At 53.5% G+C, this 24,597-nt stretch overlaps 1 protein-coding gene across 1 annotated transcript; it reads left to right on the top strand.

Moving 5' to 3' along the window:
- The first annotated feature begins 979 nt into the window (after positions 1 to 979).
- Positions 980 to 23,220, top strand: TCF25 (TCF25 ribosome quality control complex subunit). The gene is made up of 18 exons (XM_045772646.2): positions 980 to 1,494; positions 6,822 to 6,986; positions 7,936 to 8,010; positions 8,866 to 8,984; positions 9,506 to 9,571; positions 12,794 to 12,876; positions 13,754 to 13,884; positions 14,362 to 14,461; positions 15,669 to 15,762; positions 16,889 to 16,981; positions 17,084 to 17,189; positions 18,155 to 18,314; positions 19,636 to 19,723; positions 20,484 to 20,642; positions 20,802 to 20,892; positions 21,345 to 21,424; positions 22,540 to 22,612; positions 22,919 to 23,220. Exons 1-18 carry the CDS (start codon positions 1,144 to 1,146, stop codon positions 23,075 to 23,077), a joined length of 2,193 nt encoding a protein of 730 aa, XP_045628602.2. The 5' UTR covers positions 980 to 1,143; the 3' UTR covers positions 23,078 to 23,220.
- Positions 23,221 to 24,597: the final 1,377 nt, after the last annotated feature.

Here is a 24,597-nt window from a genome sequence, read left to right as displayed (position 1 = left end):
CCTGCTTCTTCCTCTCCCACTCCCCTGCTGTGTTCCCTCTCTCACTGTCTCTCTGTCACATAAATAAATAAAATCTTGAAAGAAAGAAAGAAAGAAAGAAAGAAAGAAAGAAAGAAAGAAAGAAAGAAAGAAAGAAAGAAAGAAAGAAAGAAAGAAAGAAAGAAAAGAAAGAAAAGAAAGAAAGAAAGAAAGAAAGAAAAGAAAGAAAGAAAGAAAGAAATCTGGAACCACAAACCTGCATGCAAATCCAGGTTCTACCTGGGCCAGTTAACTCTCTGAATCCCAGTTTCTTTACTTGTGAACGGTAGGGATACCTATTCCCAGGATGTAAGAATTTAGTACAGTGCCATCGCCACACTCAAGGCTGATGTCTCCACTCTTCTAACACACTTAACACCAAATCCTCTTGCTCCTGCATTTGGACCTCTGCACTGCACGAGTTCTCAATCTTGCCTGCACATTTTAATGATCCTTGAAGAGCTTTTAAAAAATATCAATGCCTAACCCCACCTCGGAATTGCTAGGGATGGGTCCTTGATCTTTATTGCAAAAATCTCCCCAGGAGGTTAAAACACAGTAAGGGTGGCGAGCCTCCACCTTAGACACCTAGACGAACAGGAGAATCACCTGGGACGCATTAACGACCACAAAGCCAAACTCCCAGGACGGCCCCTAAGATTCGGTTTCAATCTATCCCAGGGAGGAAGAGGTCCAGAAATCTGCGGCTTTGAGAAGCTTCTCGGTTTGGATGTGTTTACTTTTAATAAGGAAAGACATGTCCCGCCTGCAGCCGTGGAGGCAGACCGAGAGCAGTCACTTGCCCTCCAGGTCGCCCAGCAGTCTGTCCCCTCTGCACCGCCACAGGCGGAACGTCACGAGGGAGTGCGCCCACCTGCGCGCAGGCCCTCCTCACCTAGCCCCACCGGCAGGTTCCTCCCGCGCAGCGAGCCCGCACCGAGAGCAGGGTCTAGGATCTGGTGCAGATGGCTCGGAGCCCGTGTAGCCCCCGCCCCGGCCCGACAGCGGTCGTGGACACGCCTCCGGAAGACCGGGAGACACCCAGCGCGGGTACTGCGAGGGACCGCCGCGCGGAGGCGCCCAAGTCGCGCGAGAACTGGCCTGGACGCGCCCGCACCTTCTTTGATGCCCCTGTTGACGGAGAGGAAGTTCCGGAGAACCTCAGCGCGCAGACGCGACACGCCAGCCTCGCGCCAGCGCGCCGTAAGTGCGCAGGCGCGCCAGCCGTTCTCTTGTGTGCTCTTCCTTCTCCCGGTCTCCAGACGTCAGCGGCCGTTGGGTCCTATGTCGCGCCGGGCCCTCCGGAGGCTGAGGGGGGAACAGCGCGGCCAGGAGCCCCTCGGGCCCGGCGCCCTGCAGTTTGTCCTCCACGATGACGATGATGCGGAAGAAGAAGGTCCAAAGCGGGGTCCAGGTGGCCGACGCCCCCGGAGCGCAGGAAAGGAGGGCGTTTGCGTCAACAACCGGTTCGAGCTGGTGAGGAACGGGGCTGCCTTGGGTGGGGGTGGTGGGAGGGGGCGGTGGGAGGGGGCGTGTCCGTGACGTCACGGGGCGGGGCGATACCTGGTCTGGGCTGCAGCGGGGGCGGTGCTAAGGGGGTGGGTGGGGCGGGCAATGTGGTGGGCGTGGCTACGTCGGGTTCGGGCTGCGGCGAGAAGGCAGGGCAATCGCGGTCTGGGCTGCAGCGGAGTGGGCGTGGTCGTGATGCCGAGGGGGCGGGTCCGCAGCACGGTGGGCGGGGCTTCCCGTCTCAGGATCTGGGGGCTCTTCGCTTTATTTCAGGGTTGAGCATTGCCTACGCCAAGCACTCGCAGGGCTATTGCAGACAGTCTTGTCTACTCTTCACAGCCCAGGACTGGGTGTTTTGCTCATCACTGGGTCCCCCGCAGCAGGTGTCTGGCCCAGAAATAACACGATGGATGTGAATTGAAGGAGTAAACGCCACCGGGGCTTCTTTAGCTGGCCTCAGTCAGTACTTGTGCACGTGCGTGCATCGTCTTATTCTCGCTTCTCTGACGTCCCTGTGCGGGCAGGTAACGTGTCTGTTTTGCTCACCTTGGATCCTCTCCGGGGTGTGCCCGAGTGGTTGAACACACAGCAGTAGGTCTGAGGATCGTGGAGAAACCGTGACCCTTTGTAAGCGCTTTCTTGGTCTTGCGATTGCTCCTAACCTCTGCGTAAAGTTGGCAGGTTAGGAGCCCATCATTAGATGGCAGGGAGTGTGGGCTGCCAGTCTGGGAGTTGGGTTTCGAGCTTAGTAGCCTTCCCTCTTAAGCGAGAGCCTCAGCGTGTAGTCTGTGGTGGAGGTGGGACCAAGTCCTTTCCTCAGGTTCTCCATATGGTCTCCTTCCGCCTGTTCTGATTCTGAGACTCGAAGTAACTACCTCCCCTCTGACCCTGTTTCTTGTCGTTTCTCTTTCTTCTTGACATTTTTTATTATAAAGTTTCGAACGTACAAAAACAAAAGTAGTATTAACCTCCATGTGCTCATCTCCCAGCTCCCACAATTGGACTCACAGCAGTTTGTCTCCCCAGTATTTCTGTCACATCATGTGCCCTTAAATTTGCCATTTTTCTGACTTCTCTAAAAACACCCAAGTCGTCTTTCCCATCTCACTTGTTCACACGCTGAAACCAGTTTGTGCTGTAGTCGGCCATCTCCGTGGACATTTGATCAGATTGTGCTTTCTGTTTCCCATATTCCCCAAATGTAGACTTTAACACTAGTAGCTTTCCCTTGGAGGACACTTAGACATTCCAGGCACTGCTGCTGTGTCATAGGATTCTTGTTATCTGGGAGGGAGGTCATATTGTCCCCCTTGTGCAGACGAGGTAGTGACGGCTGCAGAGTAGATCTGGGCTTCCTAACTTAAAACTTGTACTCTTTTTTTTTTTTTTTTTAAGATTTTATTTATTTATTTGACAGAGAGAGATAGCCAGCGAGAGAGGGAACACAAGCAGGGGGAGTGGGAGAGGAAGAAACAGGCTCATAGCGGAGGAGCCTGATGTGGGGCTCGATCCCAGAACTCTGGGATCACGCCCTGAGCTGAAGGCAGACGCTTAACGACTGCGCCACCCAGGTGCCCCTAAAACTTGTACTCTTAACCATGTCATGGTATTCATCTCTGAAGCAAGTTCATGTTTCTGCTGAGGAAGAAAGGAGGGTAAATGGACAGGGGAGGCAGAGTGTTTGGGAGAAATGGAGAAAGTGGCAGGTGCTTATGTGTGAAGGGAGAGGAGGAATACTGATGTGGACCTCCCGGTGAGATCATGTCAGAGGGACTCAAGGGCTCTACCTGCTCCGAATCCGCTGTGTGTGTTCCCCTTCCGTTTTCTCATGTTGATATCACCAGCTCAGCTGCCCTTCCGGGTCTTGGGATTCCTGCATCCAGCTCAACATCTGTCTCCTCTTAGACCTTTCACAGACATCTCAAACCCAGTGTGTCCAAATGTTAACTGCCCTTTCTGCCTCCTCCAGCCCTCTCTGTCTCTGTGGAGGGCGTGTCCATTTTTCCTCTTGTCCATGCCAGCAACGTGAAGGCATCCCTGAGCTGCTCTCTCTCTCACGATACACTCAGACCATTGGGAAGTCCTGTGGCAGCCCCAGGTGCAGCACCTAGGGGGTGACCATGGCCTGTGGCCTGGATCGTCACCATCCTTCTACCTAGTCCTGCTTCTGCTCTTGTTCCTTTGCAGTCTGTCTGAGTGCAGCAGCCACAGTGACCCTGTTAGGCACGTGTCTGACCTTAGCCCTCCTTTCTTCACTAACCCCCAATGGCTCCAAGGTGACCGAGTTCGCCCTGAGAACTCTCCTACCCCATTTCTTTATAATCTTGTTTGCTGTGCTCTAGCCGTAGTAATCTCTCCCCTTTGCTGTCTCCTTTGCCTTTAACGCCTTGTATGCAGCTGTCATATGGCTTACTCCTCCTTCCTCAGGTTTTGGTCAGATGTTGCTTTCTCAGTCTTGCCTACCCTTCCTACCTGCTTTAAAAGTACAATTAGTTGGTTAAGCATCCGACTTTTGATTTCGGCTCAGATCCTGATCTCAGGGTTGTGAGATCAAGCCCCGTGTCCTCGGACTCTGCGCTCTGCAGGGAGTTGCTTGAGGATTTTTTCTGTTCCTCTCCCTTTGCCCCCCCTTCCTCCCACGCTCACTCTCTAAAATAAATAAATCTTGAAAAAAAAAAAAATGACGGTTACCCCCACCCTCCCATTTCCCTTCTGTTCTTTCTCATTTTACCTTGGCAATGAATGCAGAACATACTCTACAAATTACCTGTTGTTGTTTTTAATTTGGTGTTGCTTTGTTTCCCTGCTGACATATAAGCTTTGTGGGGACAGAGACTTTGCCGTTCCCTAACGTGTCCGCATCACCCTGTGTCTGGCACCCAGGCTTGCAGAAAAGTTCCTGCATGAGTCAGCACTTCCTCTGAGAGGACCGGCAGGTACTGTCTGCAGGCAGAATGTACGCCTCCAAGCTTTGGGGTCAGGAGGGCCTAGGTTTGAATCCCAGCCCCACCTCTTCAAAGCTGTGAGAATGTGGGCAAGATAGCCAATACAAGCTTTGGTTTCCCTGTTTCTTAGGGATGATCCGACTTTACTTCATGGAGTTGTCATGAGTGATGTAGGCGTTACATGGGCAGCCTGTAGCCCAGGCTGGGCATATAGCCAACACTCAGCAAACGTAGATATTAAATGATACTAGAAACCAAGTGAAGGGTGCAGCAGGACTTAGGTAGAAACGTGACCCTAAGTAGTTTACTTAGAAACATTTCCAGGGGCCAGCAGTGTTCCCCTGAGGACAGGAAAGCAGAGCTGAGAGACACTGTCCTTTGTTAGTTTATGAATTTGTCCTCGTGACTGGCTCTTTGGTGAGTTTTTTGGCTTTAGATTAGAAATCGTTTTTCTACCTCAGAGTAGTTTTTTTTTTTTTTTTAAGATTTTATTTATTTATTTGACAGAGAGAGACAGCCAGCGAGAGAGGGAGCACAAGCAGGGGGAGTGGGAGAGGAAGAAGCAGGCTCATAGCGGAGGAGCCTGATGTGGGGCTCGATCCTAGAACGCCGGGATCACGCCCTGAGCCGAAGGCAGACGCTTAACTGCTGTGCCACCCAGGCGCCCCCTCAGAGTAGTTTTTAAAAACCAACTTTATTGAAGAGCAACGTATACATGATAAATTCACCATTTTAAACGTATAGTTCAAGTTGTCCAGCATAGCATAGCGTCCAGCGTCGGGGATGATGCTGAATGGAACTCAGTATTTTGGGAGTCAAGGACTACTTTGAGAGACTGCTAAAAACCACACAAATACACTTTTGAAAACAATCAGATGTGATGGTTTTGAAAATTTTTCCCTCTAAGTGAGGAAGATGAATATTGGACAAAGAATTACATTTAGCCTTTGAACAACACTGGGGCTAGGGGCACTGACCCCCAAGCAGTTCAAAATCTGCCTACAATGTTGGGTTCCCCCAAAACTTAATTACTAATAGCTTACTGTTTACTGGAAGTCTTATTGATAATGTAGAAACTATGTTGTATGTATTATATACTGTATGCTTACAGTAAGCTAGAGAAAAAATGTTATTAAGAAAATCATAAGGGGGGGTGCACCTGGGTGGTTCAGTCATTGAAGTGTTTGACTCTCCTTTGGCTCAGGTCATGAGATTGAGCCCCACCTTGGGCTGTGTGCCAAGCAGGGAGTCTGCACAGGAGTCTGTCTCCCTCTTCCTCTGCCTGTCCCCCGCCCCAGTGCACACTTGCTCACTCTCAGATAAATAAATCTTTTTTTCCCAAATAACTAAATCTTTTTTTTTTTTTTTAACTTGAGAGAGAGTACAAGTGCGGGGGGGTGGGGGGCGCGGGGAGAGCACGAGGGGGGGGAGGGAGAAGCAGGAGCAGACTCCCCGGTGAGCAGGAAGCCGATACAGGACTCCATCCCAGGACCCTGGAAACTACAACCTGAGCCGAAGGCAGACACTTAACCGACTGAGCCACCCAGGCACCCCTTGATCTCAGTTTAAAAAAAAAAATGTTCTCTCAGGGTTGTGGGGGTTAAATAGATGTTATTTTTATTTTGTTTTATGTTTTGAGCTTTATATCTTTCAGCTGTCCTAAATTGAAGACTCAGTTTTATTTGTTTTTGGACCTCAGTGCACCAGATGGGTCCGTCCCATCTAGTTGATGAAACATGGTCATTATTTATTCCATGTTGGCCTCTTTTGTTTGTTTACTCATTGACTGACTGAAGGGCCAGAACTTCTCCAGAGTGTGTGTGTGTGTGTTGTGAGCACACGTGTGTGTTGTGTGCACAGTTCGTTCCTTTTCACTGCTATGTAAGGTTCTGTTGTGTGAGCTGTCTTTACTCTCAGGGAAGAGTTTCTAGGTAAGTCAGTCCTTACGTACCTTTTCTTCCCCTTAGGTCCCTGTCCTGTCAGCTAGTGTAGGTGGGCTGAGCTAGAACTCCCAGCAGGAGGAAAGAACGTTAATGCGTTGGCCGAACAAATGTATTAACAGTCTTTGCCCTAGAGTGGTGCTCCGTAAGGGAGATAGGTTGTAATGTTTGGGGCTTCTTCATTATGTCAGCTCTGAAGGCAGGCAGACAGACATGGAGCCACCCAGGGCCCCAGCATTCTCTGGGTTCATTGACTAAAATGACCCTGAACCAGAGCTTGTTGAGGTGAGCACTGCGGCTTTGCCAGACACACAGACGTAGGTTGCAGTCTGACACAGCCAAGTATCAGCATTTACTCCGGGACTGGGATGCATGGAACACCCTTGTTCTCTCCCATCTGTTTTTCCAGATAAACATTGAAGACCTTGAGGAGGGACCTGTGCTGAATGGGGAGAGACCTGATTGTCTGCTCACAGATGCTGTGGTGTCAGGGAACAAAAGGAGGTCCCAGAGTGGAGGTGCAGACAGCAAGAAAGCTGGAGAAGTGGCTGACAAGGCAGCTCCCCCAGAGCAGGTATGGGGACCAGCCACGCACACTCTCTGCTATCACTTTCTGGGTCTCAGTGGCCCCACAGTTTCCTTGGCACCCCTGCTAAGATTTGCATGAAATCCTCAAGACTAGTTGTGGGCGTCACGGGGAGCATGTACTGGCTCCCCTAGACAAGTTTCCCGGGCTCAAGCCTCGCCTTCACCCTTCGGGAGGGTCTGCTTCTCCTACACAGCGTGTGTGTTATTTGTGACTGTGCGTCTGGAGCTCTGGTTAGGTGGACAGGGCCCTGGGTGGCCATACTTGCAGGAAATGCATAGATCAGGTTAGTGCTGGGGTCTGGTTGTTGTGCATGGCGTGGGAAAGGGTCTCTAAGGGGATGTTTTGCTTGTTTGCAGAGCAAGTGCTTATTGCGAGCTTGCTGGGTTCTGGGGACAACTCTGCCTTCCGGGAACCTCTAGTTGAGAGGGTGACAGGAACGGATGGACAAGTGCAGCTGGAGAGACCTGACTTATGGCGTAGAGTAGGACACATGACCATCCTCAGGGTGGTGGGGGACTTACACTGCAGGGAAGGAGGCAGCCAGGTAGAGGCACCAAGGGTGTAGGGGGGGGGGTTCGGTGCAGGGGCCCCGGTCTCCAGGGTGGCTCAGGGCGGCGGGGACGGTGGTTGGGAACGTGAAAGATGAAAGCAGAGGGCAGGTGAGTGGATGGTTTGGACCCTGTGAGCCTCTTGAGGTCCTGGGAAGCCCTGAGTCCTCTCAAGAAGGAGTAAGGAGAAAGTTGGACATCGGCCCAGAGTTGCAGGCCGGTAGGAGGTATGTGTTAGAAGTAAGTGAGTTCACAGGACATTTGGGGAGGGAGGGGGGCTTGCCAAGCCTGTGTTCCCATGTCCCTCTGTAGCTTGCTGCTTTCGTTGTCCCATTTTAAGATTTTATTGTCTCTTTCCATTGACCAAAATGTGCTTCTTTTGTTAGTCTAATATAAGTGGCAAACTCCGAAAGAAGAAAAAGAAACAGAAAAATAAGAAAAACACTACAGGAGAAATTTTGGTACGTACATCTGTCTGTTTCTCAAAGTGGTATTAGAAGCAATTCATTTTTATTTGACATTTTGGTTCCTTTCTGTTAGGAATATAATTCGGAGGTCAGGGAAAGTCACTAACCAAATTTTGCTTGTTTGTTCATTTGTTCCTTGAGGGTTAGACCTCAGTCTGTGCTTTCCATTTCCTGGCCACCATCTGAAGTGACATTCTCTGGCTGGCAGAGTCCCTTCTAGTCTGTTGCTCCTGTGCCCTGACCTTTTTCTAGTGCCGATGGACTGATTGCATGGTCTTGTCAGAACATCTGTTTCGTTCATTCTTCACCGTCTCATTCTGTATCTCCTGAGGGGGTCGTAGCTATCTGGAGCTGGCACTGGTAGTCCAGTCCCAAGAGGGGGGCACACCTGTAGGGTGAGCAGTCATGCTTGTGATGGAGTTATGTCAAGGCTCCTTCTGGTTCTGTGATCCTGCCAGTTCTGAGCTTCCTCTAATGAAGCACCTCTCTTTTTTTCTAAATATATATGCAGTACACAGTATTTGGATTATACTGTTTTTCAGGAAGTAAACGCGATATGATGCTTGTTCCTCATAAAAATCATTTTGTTATTGATTGTTATGATGTTCAAAATAAAGTTAGTGTGGTGATTAATATGTTCTTTTTTTTTTTTTAAGATTTTATTTATTTGACAGCGAGAGAGGGAACACAAGCAGGGGGAGTGGGAGAGGGAAAGCAGGCTCCCCGCTGAGCAGGGAGCCCAATGTGGGACTTGATCCCAGGACCCTGAGATCACGACCTGAGCTGAAGGCAGACGCTTAACGGCTGAGCCACCCAGGTGCCTGTAATAGGTTGTTCTGGTGTTTTTAGGAAAATGGGCTGGAAGATATCGATCGCATCTTGGAAAGGATTGAGGACAGCAGTGGTTACAACCGCCCCGGGCCGCCTCCCCTGAGCTCCAAGAAGCACGTCCTATACGTGGAACACAGGTAACCAGCTCCTCTTCCTCCTGAGACACAGACTCCCTGAAAAGGAAAAATAACATTTAAAAAAGATGGAAACTTCCTATATTTAAAAGCGATATAGGTTTATTGCCAAACATTTAGGCAGTGGGAAAGGGGAAATTCTGTTTCCAAGGACACGTCCCTTAGCTTTATATATCTGGGAATGTTTTTTTCTTGAACAGTATTGAAGTAAGATGTTGTTCTGTGATAAAGTATCCCTGTCCTACGAAAGAGACTGTCCCCAGTGTTCAAAAAGCCGTCTTTTTTCTGAGTCAGTGACACACCTTGATCTAGTCTGTAGGTCTGAGGCTGCTCTGACTCGGCCCCTGTCCTGATCGCCTCTGTTCCCATTTAGCGTGATTTTTGAGGAACACAGGCCTGCCAGTTGTCTTTCATGTCAGAATAGCTGTCCTTCATCCTGGGTTTTATGTGACCTTTCAGAACTCCCAGAATCGTTGTAGAAGAACTAATCTTCATTTTTCTTTGTAAAATTTTCAATTCTCTAGACACTTGAATCCAGACACAGAACTGAAAAGGTATTTTGGTGCTCGAGCTGTCCTGGGGGAACAAAGGTAAGGTCAACACCGGCTCTGTTCTCAAAAAGGGGAGGGAGCATTCTCAAGGCCTCTAAACCCTTGGGGGAGGATAGATAGGCCCCTTGCAAAAGGAAAGCCTTAGGATTTTTAGTTCTCAAGAACCTGAAGGGTCAGGGAGAAGTTGATGTGTGACCTTCTCAGTAACCATTGGGCTCCATCCCTCACACTGCCTTTGCTAGCACGTGAGACACAGTTTTACAAAGATTCTGGAGGTCCTAAAGTTTTGAGCTTCTAGCTCTGAAATCTTGACCACGTTATTTTTTGTTTCTCAATCAGCAGCAAAACCCACATGGGTTTAGATTCTGGGATAAATCTGATCTTCGTTAATGTAACAGTTCTCAGTGGTTGACGGCCTGTGGTCGACGCAGCGAGAAATGCTCTGAGCATGAGGGTCTGTTTGCAGGACTTTGTGTAGGAGGTGGGTGTTCAGCATCCCGGACCCTCCAGCACCGACTCCACTTCTCAAATACTTATTATAAAAATACTGAGGCAAGGGACATCTGGGTGGCCCAGTCGCTTGGGCATCTGACTCTTGTTTTCAGCTTGGGTTATGATCTTGGGATCCTGGGATCGGACCCCACATTGGGCTCTGCACTCAGTGGGGAGTCTGCTTGTCCCTCTCTCTCCCACTGCCCCCCCCCCACAAGCATATGCTCTCATGCTCTCTCTTTTTTTCTAAAATAAAATCTTAAAAAAAAAAATTGAGGCAATTTAGAATTAGAATTGTCTCTTTTGACACCCCCCCCCCAAAGATAACCATTCAGGAGACAGGAGAGCTTGTGGCACCCGTCTAGGGCCTCTCTGCACATGCATCTTGCTCCCCAGAACCACAGAACTCTGCTGGCATGCCACACCACCTGGTTCTGCATGGCTGGGTTCGAGGCACGATTTTTCACACCCTGGCGTGCGAGGGGAATGCACTTGCCCCAGGGGATGGGTGTTGGCCTATCTGTTGGCTGCAGTCTCCCTGCATCTGAGTGGTCATTTCTAGGGAATTGGTATCCCCATGTTGCATTAGCTCCCCAGTCTCTCCGCTGCCCTCCAAGTTCCTTAGCCCACCTCCTGTCTGAGTGTTTCTTCTCTGACCTGCAGTACAGTTAGGAGTTTTAGATTCTGTGTAATGTGTAGATGGAGCACCTTTTCTTGTTATTTGCTAATGGTTTTTGGTTTTATCTTGGGTGTTAAGTTATTCAGGACACAAGGATTTCTGACTTTGTCTTCTTTTGGAATATTGATGAAAAACATTTTCACTTGGAGATGGTCCTCTTTGTCACCTGGGCCATCCTAGGCTGAATGTTGTGTCTCTCCCCCACCCCGGCTCCACTGGTTTGCCTCTGCTTGGTTCCTTTTTGCCGTTTCTCCACACTTAGGCCTGGTCTTGTTTCTGTGCAGATCATAGTTCACTGTAATCATATTTATTTTTATGGTAGTAGTATACTTTGAGAATATTGATTTAATTCTTTGAGTCCCACCAAAGGCTTCCCTGAGAAGATCCGGTTCCCTCGTCTCCCTCATTCCTTATTCTGCACAAAGACAGACTCAGTGTGTTTCTGGTTGTCCTCTCTGGCGGCCACTTTGGAATCTGCAGAGGGTATGTGCCAGCTCTTTCTCTGACGGCCTCCAGTGACAGGCCTACCAGGCATGCTTGCCCTCCCGCTGCTCTGCTCGTGTCTGCCCACCTCCCCTCATTCTGGACCTTATGGACAGCTCACTGCAGGGCTGGGCTATCCCTGCGGTTCCAGGGACCAGGCAGTTCGGAGCATCCAAGCTCCCGGTTAGGTCAGAAGTGGAGTCGGTGCTGGAGGGTCCGGAACGCTGAACACCCACACCCTCCTACACAAAGTCCTGCAAACAGACCCTCATGCTCAGAGCATTTCTCGCTGCGTCGACCACAGGCCGTCAACCACTGAGAACTGTTACATTAACGAAGATCAGATTTATCCCAGAATCTAAACCCATGTGGGTTTTGCTGCTGATTGAGAAAAAAAAAATAACCTGGTCAAGATTTCAGGGCTAGCACTCAATATTTTAGAGGTAATAATGAGTTTTCTTCAGATTTTGATCATGCTTTTCAGGTACCATGTTTTTTCTCCTGCAGTTTTACATACTTGTTGGGAGAAGAAACATGCTTTTTTTTATCTTATTCCTAATACAAGCTGGATTCTTATTCAATATTTTTCTTCTTAAAGAAATGGTTCAGATTCTCAAGAAAGTATAGAGAAGAATGTCCATGTGTCCACATACCCATTACTCAGCTTAAGAAAGAAAGCATCAGGGGCGCCTGGGTGGCACAGCGGTTAAGCGTCTGCCTTCGGCTCAGGGTGTGATCCCGGCGTTACGGGATCGAGCCCCACATCGGGCTCCTCCCCTGGGAGCCTGCCTCTTCCTCTCCCACTCCCCCTGCTTGTGTTCCCTCTCTCGCTGGCTGTCTCTATCTCTGTCGAATAAATAAATAAAATCTTTAAAAAAAAAAAGGAAGAAAGCATCAGTAATAGTGCAGTAACTCCTCCTTGCAGCCACAGCCTTAAGGGGGCGGTCTGGCACCCGCAGCAGAGCCCCCAATAATGGAGGTGGAGCGCATGGCGGAGGAGAGAGGGCAGGACGCGCAGCCTCTCGAGCCAGACCTCCCTCCCCTGCTCCCTCCTCGTGCTCTCTGTCTTGCTCATTCCCACCCAGAAGCGTGTGGACATCAGTGCCCTGCTACACCGGTTCTTCTCGTGGTTACCATTTTCCCCTTTTCAAAACCTATTGCCGCATTGAGGGCATCTTGAGAGGGGAGGAGAAGACCCACTTCAAGACAGAGGCCCACCCTTTGCCCTCTGTGCCCAGCCAGCATCGCATTTGTCCAGCCCCACCCACGGGGACACAGCTCACTTCCTTCCGTGGGGGTGCCTACAGGCTCGTTCTCCTTGGGCTCTTTATTTCCGGTGTTAAATTTTGGTTTCCTTTTTACCTTTCTTTTCTACCATTTTGCAGGACTGTGAATTTCCTCTTTTTCTTTCTTTCTGTGGTTGGTCGATCATTTAGATGACAGTTTCTAGTTTCGTCTGGCAGTGGTCCTGTTAACACTGCATCGGGTCCTGGTCATGCCTGTGCTACCCTCGCCCCCGCCCTTCCCTTCCCCACGGTTTGGCTTCCATGGTCCCTGCAGAGGTCAGGCAGTGAAGGTGAAGCTGTGACCATGTCTGTTCTCCCCAGGCCGAGGCAGAGGCAGCGTGTGTACCCCAAGTGTACATGGCTAACGACCCCTAAGAGCACATGGCCACGGTACACCAAACCAGGTGAGGGGCTGTGTGGTTTTGCAGAGCTGGGGCGCGGGCGTGTGAGGGCGCACCGTGGCCTGGTGCCGGAGGACCGAGGATCCCTTCTCCCTCACACACCAGCTGCGTGTTTTCTCAAATAGGTTTTCATGCAGCTTTTTTTCTACCTTTTTCTTTTTTCCTGTGGGTATTGTATCATTGGAAGCAATCTAGTTCATCATACAAGTGTGATAGTCTATTATTTTGTTGCCAACTAGTAAGTCCGTATAACTTAAACAACAGTGCAGAAAGGTCTGGGGTGTGGAGTAAATGCCACGTATCTGAGAGCCCTTGGGTCATGGGGCCCGACTGGGGCGGGACGGGGTGGAGGCAGAGGTACCCGCTGTCACCGTGAAAGGAGCGTGCAACGGCCGTGCCTTGCCCCTGTGTCCTGTGTGCCAGCAGTGAGGACACGGGAAGCCCTGGCTCCTGGTGGACGTGTTTTGTCTCCCCTTTTCTTTCATCCCCACTTTGCTTAGCAGAAGCCCCTGAGCCAGGGCAGACGAGGTCTCCTTGGCTCTGTCGTGCTACAGGCCTTGGCCTTTGGTGGGGCCGTCAGGAGGGTAGCCTGGAACCACTCACCTATTTCATGAAGCTACTGAAGGTTCCTCAGAAGAAGCTGGGTCTTGTACAGCCAGTCTCTGGAGCGAGGAGAAAGGGCTTCCACTGCACGGTCTCCCATGCCCACTTGGATCTGGGCTCTACCCAGTGTTCAAATCCAGCCAGATGAGAGGGGGGTGGTGCCACCTGTGTCCCAGGCATTCTGGGAAAGTAGACACTCTGGTGGGGACTCAAGTGGAGTGTGCACAGAGTCCTCGACAGGAACGCCATGAGGGGCCTGATGCTGTGCTCTCCGCAGGTCTGTCGATGCGGCTGCTGGAGTCCAAGAAAGGCCTCTCCTCCTTTGCGTTTGAGCACAGTGAGGAATACCAGCAGACTCAGCACAAGTTCCTGGCTGCCGTGGAGTCCATGGAGCCCAACAACATCGTGGTGCGTGTGTCCCCCTCGGGAGGGTGCTCGCCCAGCCTGCATCGTCTCCTCAACTATCCAGGCTGCCCTGGGCTTGGATCCCAGCCTGTGGTCCCTCAGCCCAAAAGCACTTTGTCCTTCTGGCTCCTCTGACCCCCATTGTACGCCTGCATCATGGGGGCTGGGGGTCTTGGCAAGGGGCTTCTGAGGACTCGCCTCATCTTCCCACGGCTGCTTGTTGGGGGCAGTGGCAGGGGGTGAAGGTGGAGATCCCAGAGCATAGAGTCCCTAGCTCCCACCGCAGGCCTGGTCAGTGACTCAGCTTAGCAGCAGTGATGAGCTTGGGTTGAGGTGAGGGAGTGGTGGATGTCACCCTTTGTGGTGTTTTCCCAAGGTTTCAGGGCCTGAAAGAAAAGCCTGCCTGGGGCTGGTGCCTTGCTGGCTGCTCTCCAGGAGGCATGACCCATAGCCCCATCAGCGTTCCCTCTTTGCTCCAAGGTTCTGCTCCAGACCAGCCCGTACCACGTTGACTCACTTCTGCAGCTCAGCGATGCTTGTCGCTTTCAGGAGGACCAGGAGATGGCCCGAGACCTCGTAGGTAAGAGCCTCCCTGGGCACTCGGCCCTGCTCTGCCTCGGATCCCACACACACCTCTGCTGGAGGAGTGGAGGTGCTCTTTTAGAAGGTGACAGCCGGCACACAGGGGTTTGCCAGGACTTTTTTTTGCAAGAGAGGAAGGGAGAGAGAGAGGTGGGGGGAGGGGCAGGGGGAGAGAATCTCAAGCAGACTGCGCGGTGAACGTGGAGCCTGACACGGGGCTTGAGCGTACGACCCTGAGACCATGACCTGAGCCGAAACCGAGAGTCCAACGCTTAGGTGCCCCTGCCAGGATATTTTGTAAGCGACGGCTTTATTGAGATACGAGCGTATACCGTATGACTCTACCATTGAGAGCACACTGTTCACTGGTATGACTCTACCATTGAGAGCACACTGTTCACTGGTGTTTAGTTAGCGCCAGCGTCGTACGCCTGCGTCACCACCAAATCTTGATCATTTAGGTAACTTATCAGAGAAACCCCGCCCATCACCTGACTCCTCCCCACCCCCCCCAGCCCCTGCCCATCCAAGTCTCCTTCCCGTTCCTGTGCATGTGCCTGTTCCGGACATTTCCTGTGAGTGAAATCCTATGACACGAGTCTACCTGCCTGCTTTTTTATTTAGATTTTATTTTTTATTTAGAGAGAAAGAGAAAGAGCATGAGTAGGGCAGAGAGAGAGGGAGAAGCAGGCTCCCTGCTGAGCAGGGAACCTGATATGGCACTAGATCCCGGGACCCTGGGGTCACGACCTAAGCGGAAGGCAGACGCTTAGCCTACTGAGCCGCCCAGGCGTCCTGTCCTGGCTTCTTTAATTTACCGTAAGGTCTTCAGGGTTCACTCCTTTTACAGTCAAGTGACGCTCCATAGCGTGGATGGACCGTGTTGAGTGTATTTGCCAACACTTGGCGGACACGTGGGTTGTTTCCACTTGGATCATGTGAATAAGCTGCTGTGTGCATGTGCATATGGGTTTTGTGAGGACTTGTGTTTGTATCTCTGTCGAGAAAGTCAAACCTCTGGGTGAAGTAAATGCAGAGAGTGGCATCCATGATCCCCAAGGTCACATCTGTGCCATGGAACTTTCCAGAATCCTCACTACATTACCTTCCTCCTTTGAGAGCTTTCTTTGTGAGCCATAGGGGATGGGGTTGCAGTGCTGCGCGCTGGCCACGACGCCCTCCCCTGGTATCTGTGTGACCCTCAGAGAGAGCGCTGTACAGCATGGAGTGTGCCTTCCACCCCCTGTTCAGCCTCACCAGCGGGACCTGCCGGCTGGATTACCGCAGACCTGAGAACAGGTGGGTGTCTTGGGGGACAGGTGTGTCAGAGCTATGACGAGAAATCTCACTGTGTTTACAACTTGGAGGCAGGAGGGCTGGGTTCAAGGATGGGTGGATTGGGCTAGCCTGGGCTTACGTCTGTCCTTGTTAGAAGTGAGTCTGATAAGCCACTTCATTATCATGGGGTCTGTCATTGTGTTTCCTTGTATGTTTGGATGAAAGGATCTGTGCCCCATGAGTTTAAAATGCTCTGGAATGCTTTGTGGGCAGCCCTTTGTGCTGTTTCCTGAATCATTGAGCTGCTCAAACTCAGCCTGGTCCCGTTCCCTGGACTGAGCAGTCATGACTGCATGACACTCTCTTCTCACAGATGCACCTCCCGTCCCCAGAGCCTCACTCTGGCACCAGCCCTCACTGGCGGAGGCCTGAACAGGCTCACCCACTGGATTCCTGCCCTCGGCCTGGCCTTCAGGGCCCTGCGGGGGGATGGTGCGTCCTCTGTCCCGGTGCCCTCCTCACCGTCTCATGGCCTCCAGCGTTCTTGGTCATCTCCAGCACTGAATGTTTCCATGCCTTGGCAGTTAGCCTGGGTCCCAGGACACACGGACCCCTCCCCCCACCCACCGCACAGATTGTCTGGTTTTGTGTGTGTTCAGTTCATCTTTCCAATTAAATTCTTGGTTCTTGGAGACAGGTCATTAAACACTGACATGTGCAGGCACTGGCAGAGTGGTGGTCGTTGATAAGAATACTAGTCCGCCGGGGTGACTCAGGTCCCCAGACTTGAGGCATCCGCAGCAGCGCTGCTAGCAGCTCCTGGGCCGGAGGGTAAATTCAGATGACGCAGGAGAGGTTGACCGTGTTCCCTGAAAGGGTAAACCGTAAACCCAAACCAGGATGGTTTCAGCTAAGGGCGAAGCTTGTTTCTCTACCTGGATACCTGTGTGACCCCAGACCGCAAGCAGAGCGCCACCTTCTCTGCAGATACAGGAACACTCGCGAACACTCACGGGGCTTAGGCCGCACGGGAAGTGCCGGCGCAGCGAGCACGCAGGGTGTGGACTCGGTGCTGGACGAGGCCTCCAGGCAGTACGGCTCTGGGGCTGCCGCCGCTCTCATTCACCAGGAACTGTCTTGGATCTAGGAGCTTCTACCTGGCCCTCTACAAACAGATGAGCTTCCTGGAGAAGCGAGGCTGCCCGCGCACGGCGCTGGAGTTCTGCAAGCTCATCCTGAGGTAAGCGCCCACAGCTGCTGCTGGTGTGTCCTCCGTGGCCGTGAGCCCGCAAATGTCCACACGGCCCACGCTGCGCTTTCTCTCCCTGTGCCGCTCCGGAAGCCTGGAGCCGGACGAGGACCCCCTGTGCATGCTGCTGCTCGTCGACCACCTGGCCTTGCGGGCGCGCAACTACGAGTACCTGATCCGTCTCTTCCAGGAGTGGGAGGTAGGTGTGCACGTGCGCTGTCTCCCCCGCTCCCGCACGTGCACATGCGCCCTCAGGGCGGGCTCACGTGGACACACGCACGTGGGTTCTGCCTCCAGCCTGACCTCAAGTTGGGCACAAAACGCCTGGTGATCTGGTGATCTTCATAGTGATTGCGTGTTGAAGTGATGCTATTTTAGGTATTTGGGTTAACCATAACCGTAGTAACATTTGTTTCACCTGTTCTGGTTTTAATTCGGTAGCTAGAAAGTGTGTGTTCCTGTTGGATGGTGCTCTCTTGGGGGTGACCACCTCCAGCTGGGTGGGGCTGGTGGGCATAATTGACAAATGACTACATACATAAGTCATTTTGAAATCTGTCACTTGGCTCGTTGGTCGAGGAGTCCCACCTCTGGGAACCTGGAGCCCCCCAAAATGCAGCTGCAGGGAGCACCTCCTTCCCCCACAACAGGGCTGTAGAAGAACATTTATTGACTGTGGAGACCACAGCCCCACTTCAGTGGCGAAAACCCGGCCCATGATGTGTTGGCTGTTACGTACAGGTAGAGAAAGGCCAGGAAAGTGCTCGGCCACATTCACCGATGTGATCAGTTCCCGGCAGGAGGAGGGACGACCCTCACTGCCTCCTGGGCTTTCTGAGTTTCCCACTGTGACAGCACAGGCTGCCTGCTTCCAAAGCTGTCTGCAGCCTGAGGGTGGGTGCCTCTGACCCCACCTGATCCCACCTCCCCCGGATCATTTCGCCTCTGTCGATTCTCCACCGCGCCCCCCCCCCACCTTGTTACTTGTCTCCTGCCGAGAGAAAGCCCCCAGACATGCCATGAAGTTATCTTTATGCCAAGTAAAGAGATGCCAGCACAGCGCTTATGCTAATTGCTGGGGCTCAGACTTCGGAGCCTGTGAACTGTGCATCTTTTGTCTTTGCCATGTCAGAGCTCCAGACTTTTTTCCTCTGGCCCTTGCAGGCTCATCGGAACCTGTCTCAGCTCCCAAATTTCGCCTTCTCTGTGCCGTTGGCCTATTTCCTGCTGAGTCAGCAAGCAGACCTCCCGGAGCAGGAGCTCAGCTCTGCAAGGGAGCAGGCCTCTGTCCTGATCCGACAGGCGCTCACCATGTTCCCTGGAGGTGGGTGCAGCCTTGCAAGCGCCCGCACACATGTACGCACAGTTCGAAAGCTGACAGAACTGTCTTGGGGTTTTAGGATAAGCGTTTTGATATTGACCGTTTGAGATAAAACTTACTCTCTGGAGACGGGTGTTTTCTAGAGAGAGGGACAAGAGCTGCTAGGGTTAGCAGAACTGTGCAGGAGGGACCCGTCTGCAAATCCCATTTCTCACTGAGTTGAAGAACGTAGAGACAAGTCTGTCCTGGGATTGCAGAGGCCCTTCCACCATCCCTGTGCTCCCTGGAGTAGTAGGCCGGCACCCATGTGGAGACAGAGTCCTGTGGGCTGATCTTGGTGGTGACAGGAGATCAGAGAAGAGCCTGCTGCCCCGTCGGGGTCCTGGTGGAGTTGGGCCCTCCTGCCACGTGCGGTTTCACAGAGGGCTGTGTGCCAGGGACAGGCCATGTGGCTCATGGACGCTCAGCCCGCTCTCAGTGACCCCTTCACCTCCGTGAGCCTACCGTGTCCCAGGCCAGGCAGAGGACGCAGGCAGGACCCCACTTCTGGGGCAGGAAGACAGACCGTGGAATGAACGAGCTGAAAAGGGCGGTGCACCAGGTGGTGCTGGGGAGAAAACAGACAGGGGTGTAGACAAGGGTGGTGAAGGTCTGAGGAGGCGGCCAGGGCAGGGCTGAGGCCCATGTTACTGAGGGTTCCCACCGGACAGTGTTCTCAATGTCTGCTTGTACATCTGGGCCCGACCCACAGGGCTGCCTGGCCAAGTCTTAGGGGAACTGGCCCTTCCCCCTCGGGGTGTATGAAGTTAGGAGGCAAGGCCCCTGGTGGGCATTGGCTGTGTGTGTGGGGTCAGGGGTGTTGGCAGCCACATGACAACTGGCGGTGGTGTTTCCATACAGCCTGGGGGGTCCTGGCGCACACCTGAGCCCTGCTTCCGCCCATCCCTGCAGAGTCACTCAGAAGACACGGTTCTCCGGGTGACATGGTTGTGGCGAAGCCTCGGGTGCTCAGAGGGAGAGCGCTGTGACAAGTGGGCAGAGCCTGTCTCTGCCCAAGGCACAGGGTGACCAAGGCCTGATCCCCACAAGCTGGCTCTCCCACCACCCTGCAGGTGGAATGTGTGTGATCCCAGTGGTTAGGACGCCTTGTGTGTGTGCCTGGCGGGTCATAGATGCGACCCCTCAGATGCAGACGGGGCCACTGGGAGGCAGCAGGACAGATGACCACTTCCGAGGAGGCAGAGGCCCTCTAGGGGCTGGTGTGGGTAGACTGGCCTCACCCTGGCGTCACCATGCCCTTGGGGACCCCTGCTTCCTCCTGCAGTCCTCCTGCCTCTGCTCGAGTACTGCAGCGTGCGGCCCGATGCTGCTGTCGCCACTCACCGCTTCTTCGGACCGGATGCTGAGATCAGGTAAAGACAGGCCAGTGCCTGCCCACATGGGGGTCATGGGGGCCCCTAGGAGCAGAGCCCGGGAACCCTTTTTACTCAGACCTGAGGCTCATGAGGCCAGCTGTCGCTGCTCTCTCCTGCCACTGGGATGGTCCTGCCAGTTGCTCTCTGCAGGAGACCTTGGTGGCCAGACTGCTCTCCCACTGCGGAGGGCTGGGTCCCAGGTCCACGTGGCACATCGCCTCACCGCTTGGACACAGAGCTGGCTGGCGCAAGAGCAGCTTGCAGCCCAAAGCACAAGCCTCCCTGATGAGAAGTGGGCAGGGCGTGGGGCCCAGTACGCTGGCACCTGCTGTTGGGGTTAGTATTGCCACAGTTGTTAGTGCGGTTCACACATCTCTATGCGCATGGACTGCCTTTTCCAAATGTCTCGTGGAAAATAAAGGAAAACATGCAGTATGGGAGCTAGCCACCCTCAGACCCTGTCAGTAGACCAGCATGGCTCCTCCAGCATCTCCGTGCGTGCACACGCTCTCCTTCTGTTTCACGTTTCTATTAAAGAACTCATACTTAATAAAAAAATACGTACTTTGTATGGAAGTAAATGCTTGTGTGTCCCCACCTCTGGGCAGTGGCACGTCCCAGGTTGGCAGCCCCTCTGGGCAGCCGCGTCTGTCCCCAGGCTGCCGGACAGGCCCCTGCACACTCCCCACAGGTGCCAGAAGGTGCGCGGAGTGCGTGCCCTGGCGGGCTCTGCTCACAAGCCCCCCCTTTCCCACAGCCAGCCCCCCGCCCTGAGCCAGCTGGTAAGCCTCTACCTCGGAAGGTCACACTTCCTCTGGAAGGAGCCCGCCACCATGAGCTGGCTAGAGGAGAATGTCCGCGAGGTTCTGCAGGCTGTGGACTCTGGGGACCCTGCGGTGGAAGCGTGTGAGAGCAGGTGGGCCTGGGAGCCGGGGCGGGGGGGCCGGGGCAGCACTTGGCCTGATGGGTCCTCACAAGAATGAAGCCCATCTGCTCGGGGTTGTTGTCACAGATGTGGCCACAGGGCTGGGGTGGGCTCCGTTCACGTGCTGTCCCTTTTCTCCCTGGGCTGTAGGCGGAAGGTGCTCTATCAGCGTGCGCCCAGAAACATCCACCGCCATGTGGTCCTGTCCGAGGTCAAGGAAGCTGTTGCCGCCCTTCCCCCGGTAAGGGAGAGGGGCTGAGGATGGGAGCTTTGTCACCGGCGGGGCCCCCTCCCCTCACAGGGTGGGTCTGAGAGGTGGGGCTGTGCTCATGGCTGTCTGACCTCCCAGGGCTCAGAGCAGGGGCCGAGTGGCTCAGGGGGCCCTGGAGCACTAAAGTAAGAGATCCTGGCACAGGTGATGGTGGCATCTTCTTTCTTCCCTGCTGCACGTGCACTTCTGCCCACGGGTGTCCTCAGCCGTCTGAGTGGGCCAGAGTGAGTGTCCTGGTGGAAGCAAGGCTGTCCCCCACCTTCACCCAGTTTCTTAGTCCAGTAGACACAGCCTCACAGCCAAGCACCAATTCTGTCAGACTGACGGACTCCTCGAGGAGAGGCCACTCCAGGGTGGAATCAGCTGGAAGTCTGCTGGGGGTGCGACCGGGGCTCACGGTAGTTCTGTTTTCCTTTTCGAAGGATGTGACCACGCAGTCTGTGATGGGCTTCGACCCTCTGCCTCCTTTGGACACCATCTACTCCTACGTCAGACCAGAGAGGTACGTCTCTGCCTCCTGCTTTTGCTCCTTTGCTTGGGTAGCTCTGAGTCCATGCACCCAGCTCCCTGGGGCTCCCTGCCTCCTCCAGACACAGGCCTTCAGAGGATGGTGTGATCTGGGGTCATGGGTCAGCTTTCGCCGGCTGCGTTCGTTCTTTCGTTTACTTGTTTGATGGAGGAGCGTTTTTCAGTTGGGTTCTAGGGCAGCTGTTGGAGGTAACAGTGGGAAGCAAGAGTAACGCGTCACCTCTGCTCTTGTGGAGTGCCGGGTGCAGTGGGGGATGGGCTAATTATGGAATCTAGAAATAAATGTACGATAAAAACCATAGTAAGAAACTGCTGATACATAGGACTCAGAACTGAGAAAGGCCCGTGCGGCCAGCCCCAGGTCTACAGTGGATTTGTGGACGGCGTTTAGCCGTGGATCGTGGGAAAGCTGCTTTCTTCTTTCCTTCTAGCCTTTCACGCTGAGTGATTGCCTTACCAAGAGGCTCTCAGCACAGCATTTTAGATCTGGAAGTCACAGGTTTCCCCATTTCAGAAAGCTTGTCCTTTCCAGACCTCAGTGGAGCACATTATGTAGGATAAAGGACTTTTTCTTAACTGAATTATGTTCTAAAAGTTGGACTGTATGTTTCTAGGGAAATAGCGCCCACTTAAATTCTCAAATTGGTTAAGGTGACACTCATGCATTTTTAATGTTGGTAGGTTCAGAAAAAAAGCTGCCTTGCTGGACAGTGTAGCCCTGAGGAGTGGTTGGAGGGCTGTGCCGACACGAGGCCATCAGTCCTTAAGTGTCCGGTGGAGCTGGGCTCCAGCACCATGTCTGATCAGAAGGGCACTCCCCAGCACAGCCCAGAACCTTCTCTTCATGTGACCACTTTGTACCCTGCATGGCTTTTCTCAAAAGCAGGCCACCTGAGCCGTGGCAGGTGACCCTCCACTCTGCTCAGCTCAACCAGCCAGGTCCCCAAAGGCCCGTCCCCTTTGGATGCCCTTCCCCATGAGGCCTGAGCATGTGCACAGATGCTGCGTGGGCTGCCTTTGTGTCCCCCACCCCACCCCCCTCAGGGCAGGGTGCACAGCTGCACCATCTGACCTTTCTTCCTCTTTCAGGCTGAGTCCCGTCAGCCATGGAAACACAATTGCCCTCTTCTTCCGGTCTTTGTTACCCAATTACACCATGGAGGTATGTGAGCACATCTTGCCCTCTCTTTGCCACATGGGCTCAGGCGGGATGCGGGGTGGTGCATGTCTAGAGGCTTTACTGGCCCCAGCAGCCAGCCTGTTCAGGAGGCCGGGACGTGCCTGTCTGAGACCATAGCCACCACCGTGGCCCCTCAGCTCAGCATGGCTCCTTGACCTCACGCTGGGGCCTGGCCTTGTTTGGGTTTGGAGCTTCCTCTTCCCGACAGGGTCCTGGGCAAGCTGGGTTGGGAGCACTGGGCCTTAGGGCCTAGGACAACCCCTGCTCACACAAGTCTCATTGCTGTAGGGGGAGAGGCTGGAGGATGGAGGGGCTGGGGGTCTGAACCGCAACCAAGGCTTGAACAGGCTGATGCTGGCCGTGCGAGACATGATGGCCAACTTCCATTTCCACGACGTGGAGGCAGCTCGCGAGGACAACCCCGAGGGGGACGGGGAGTGGGACTGAGCCCACGTGGATGCCGTGCCCCAGTGCTGTACAATTATGTTCCTGATTGCTGTTCTGGTCGGAATTGGCCAGTTCCCTGGAGTAGAAATGCTGATGTGTCGTCCGCCTGCCTCCTTTGTGTCTCTATAAATGTGAATGGGTTACGCTCTGTTCAGCATGAGCTCTTCTTTCTCTGCCCTGGGATCTCTGCCCAGCATGAGGCGGGTGGGTCCTGGATCCGCACAGCCCCCAAGGTGTCCCAGGAGAAAACATGACCCAGGGATACACACAGCCAAGCCCAAGCCCCACGTGAGTTCCCTCCATGGCCACTCTGCCCTCCACAATTTGGGGCACAGAGTAGAGAGGGTCCCACAGGTTTCCAGTGCAACATCCCTGCTGAGAACACTGAGGTGTTTGCTTCCATTGGGAACTTGGAACGGGCTGGCCAGGGGCTGGAGGGGCTCACGCCGGAGTCCTTGGGCTCAGCACCACTGAAGCAGAATGAAAGTGGTTTTACTGGGAAACTTCAGGGCAACCCTGAGCTGGAGGGAGGCTGAGAGGTGGACCTCGAGAAGGATGTCCTGGCAGCTCTGGAGACGACGTGGCAGAGATTAGAGGGCGTTTGATCGGGAGGGCGGGGAAGTGAACAGAACATGGGGGAGGGCTCATCAGCTGGGGCAAGTTCTGGCCTGCGCCGCGGCTCAGCACCACACACAGCTGCCTGTCACTCAGGAGCTTGATTGGTTGTGGGCGGGTCAAGGACGCTGACGTGGTGAGCTGCCAGGCTGTTGGGCACACTCCCGGCCCTCCTCCACCCCTGTCGGTAGCCCACGGAGGGTGGGAAGAGGCAATGCCCACGCGCTCTGAGACAGGATCAGTGTCGGCGGAGCCTCTTGGGAAGTCCCGCACGCTGTGCAGTCCCCTGCCGGGGAGACCTGTGAGCTTATCCTGCGGGGAACCCCCAGCCTTTGGGGGTCAGCAAAGCCTCTGCTTGGAACACCCACGGCAAGGACAGTGCCCTGCAGTCGTGCTGACGTCTGTCATTTAGTACCCATGCTTAGTTCCTTGTCACGGTAACTGGATTTGGTGGGTGGGATCGAGGGTGATGGAAATAATCCCAGGCGGTCCTAGATCCACACTTCTCCCACGAGAGTGTCCTGTGGTAAGCGTCAGCCAACAGGACAGGGGTCTACTGGGTTCCTCCAGGAAGGGATTGGTTCTCTGATGATGACAGGCAAGCAAGGAGAGCTTGGCACCCTACCTCTTACAGCCTTAAGTACATCCAGATGGGGATGTGCTGTCCGGAGCCACAGCAGCCATTTTACAACCAGGAGTTGATGACCTTCAAAAAGAGACAGTGTCCTAGAGATAGTGAGGCAGAGAGAGGCTGGGCCCGACCATGGTGAAACTGCTTACTTCCTGGGCCTGCTGTCCCGAGAGATTATTAAATCATCAGTGCTCAGCCAGACTGCTCGGGTTTAGGTCATTACTTGCAGCTCTGTTTCCATGGAGATGAGAAGACTGCCAGCTCTCTCACATCT

Source organism: Ursus americanus, chromosome 21 (genome assembly GCF_024610735.1).
Source record: "Ursus americanus isolate L20-20 chromosome 21, mUrsAme1.1.p, whole genome shotgun sequence".
NCBI classification, from domain to species: Eukaryota; Metazoa; Chordata; class Mammalia; order Carnivora; family Ursidae; genus Ursus; species Ursus americanus.
The sequence above is the reverse complement of the archived record's forward strand: the minus strand, read 5'-3'. Positions and strand labels throughout refer to the sequence as shown.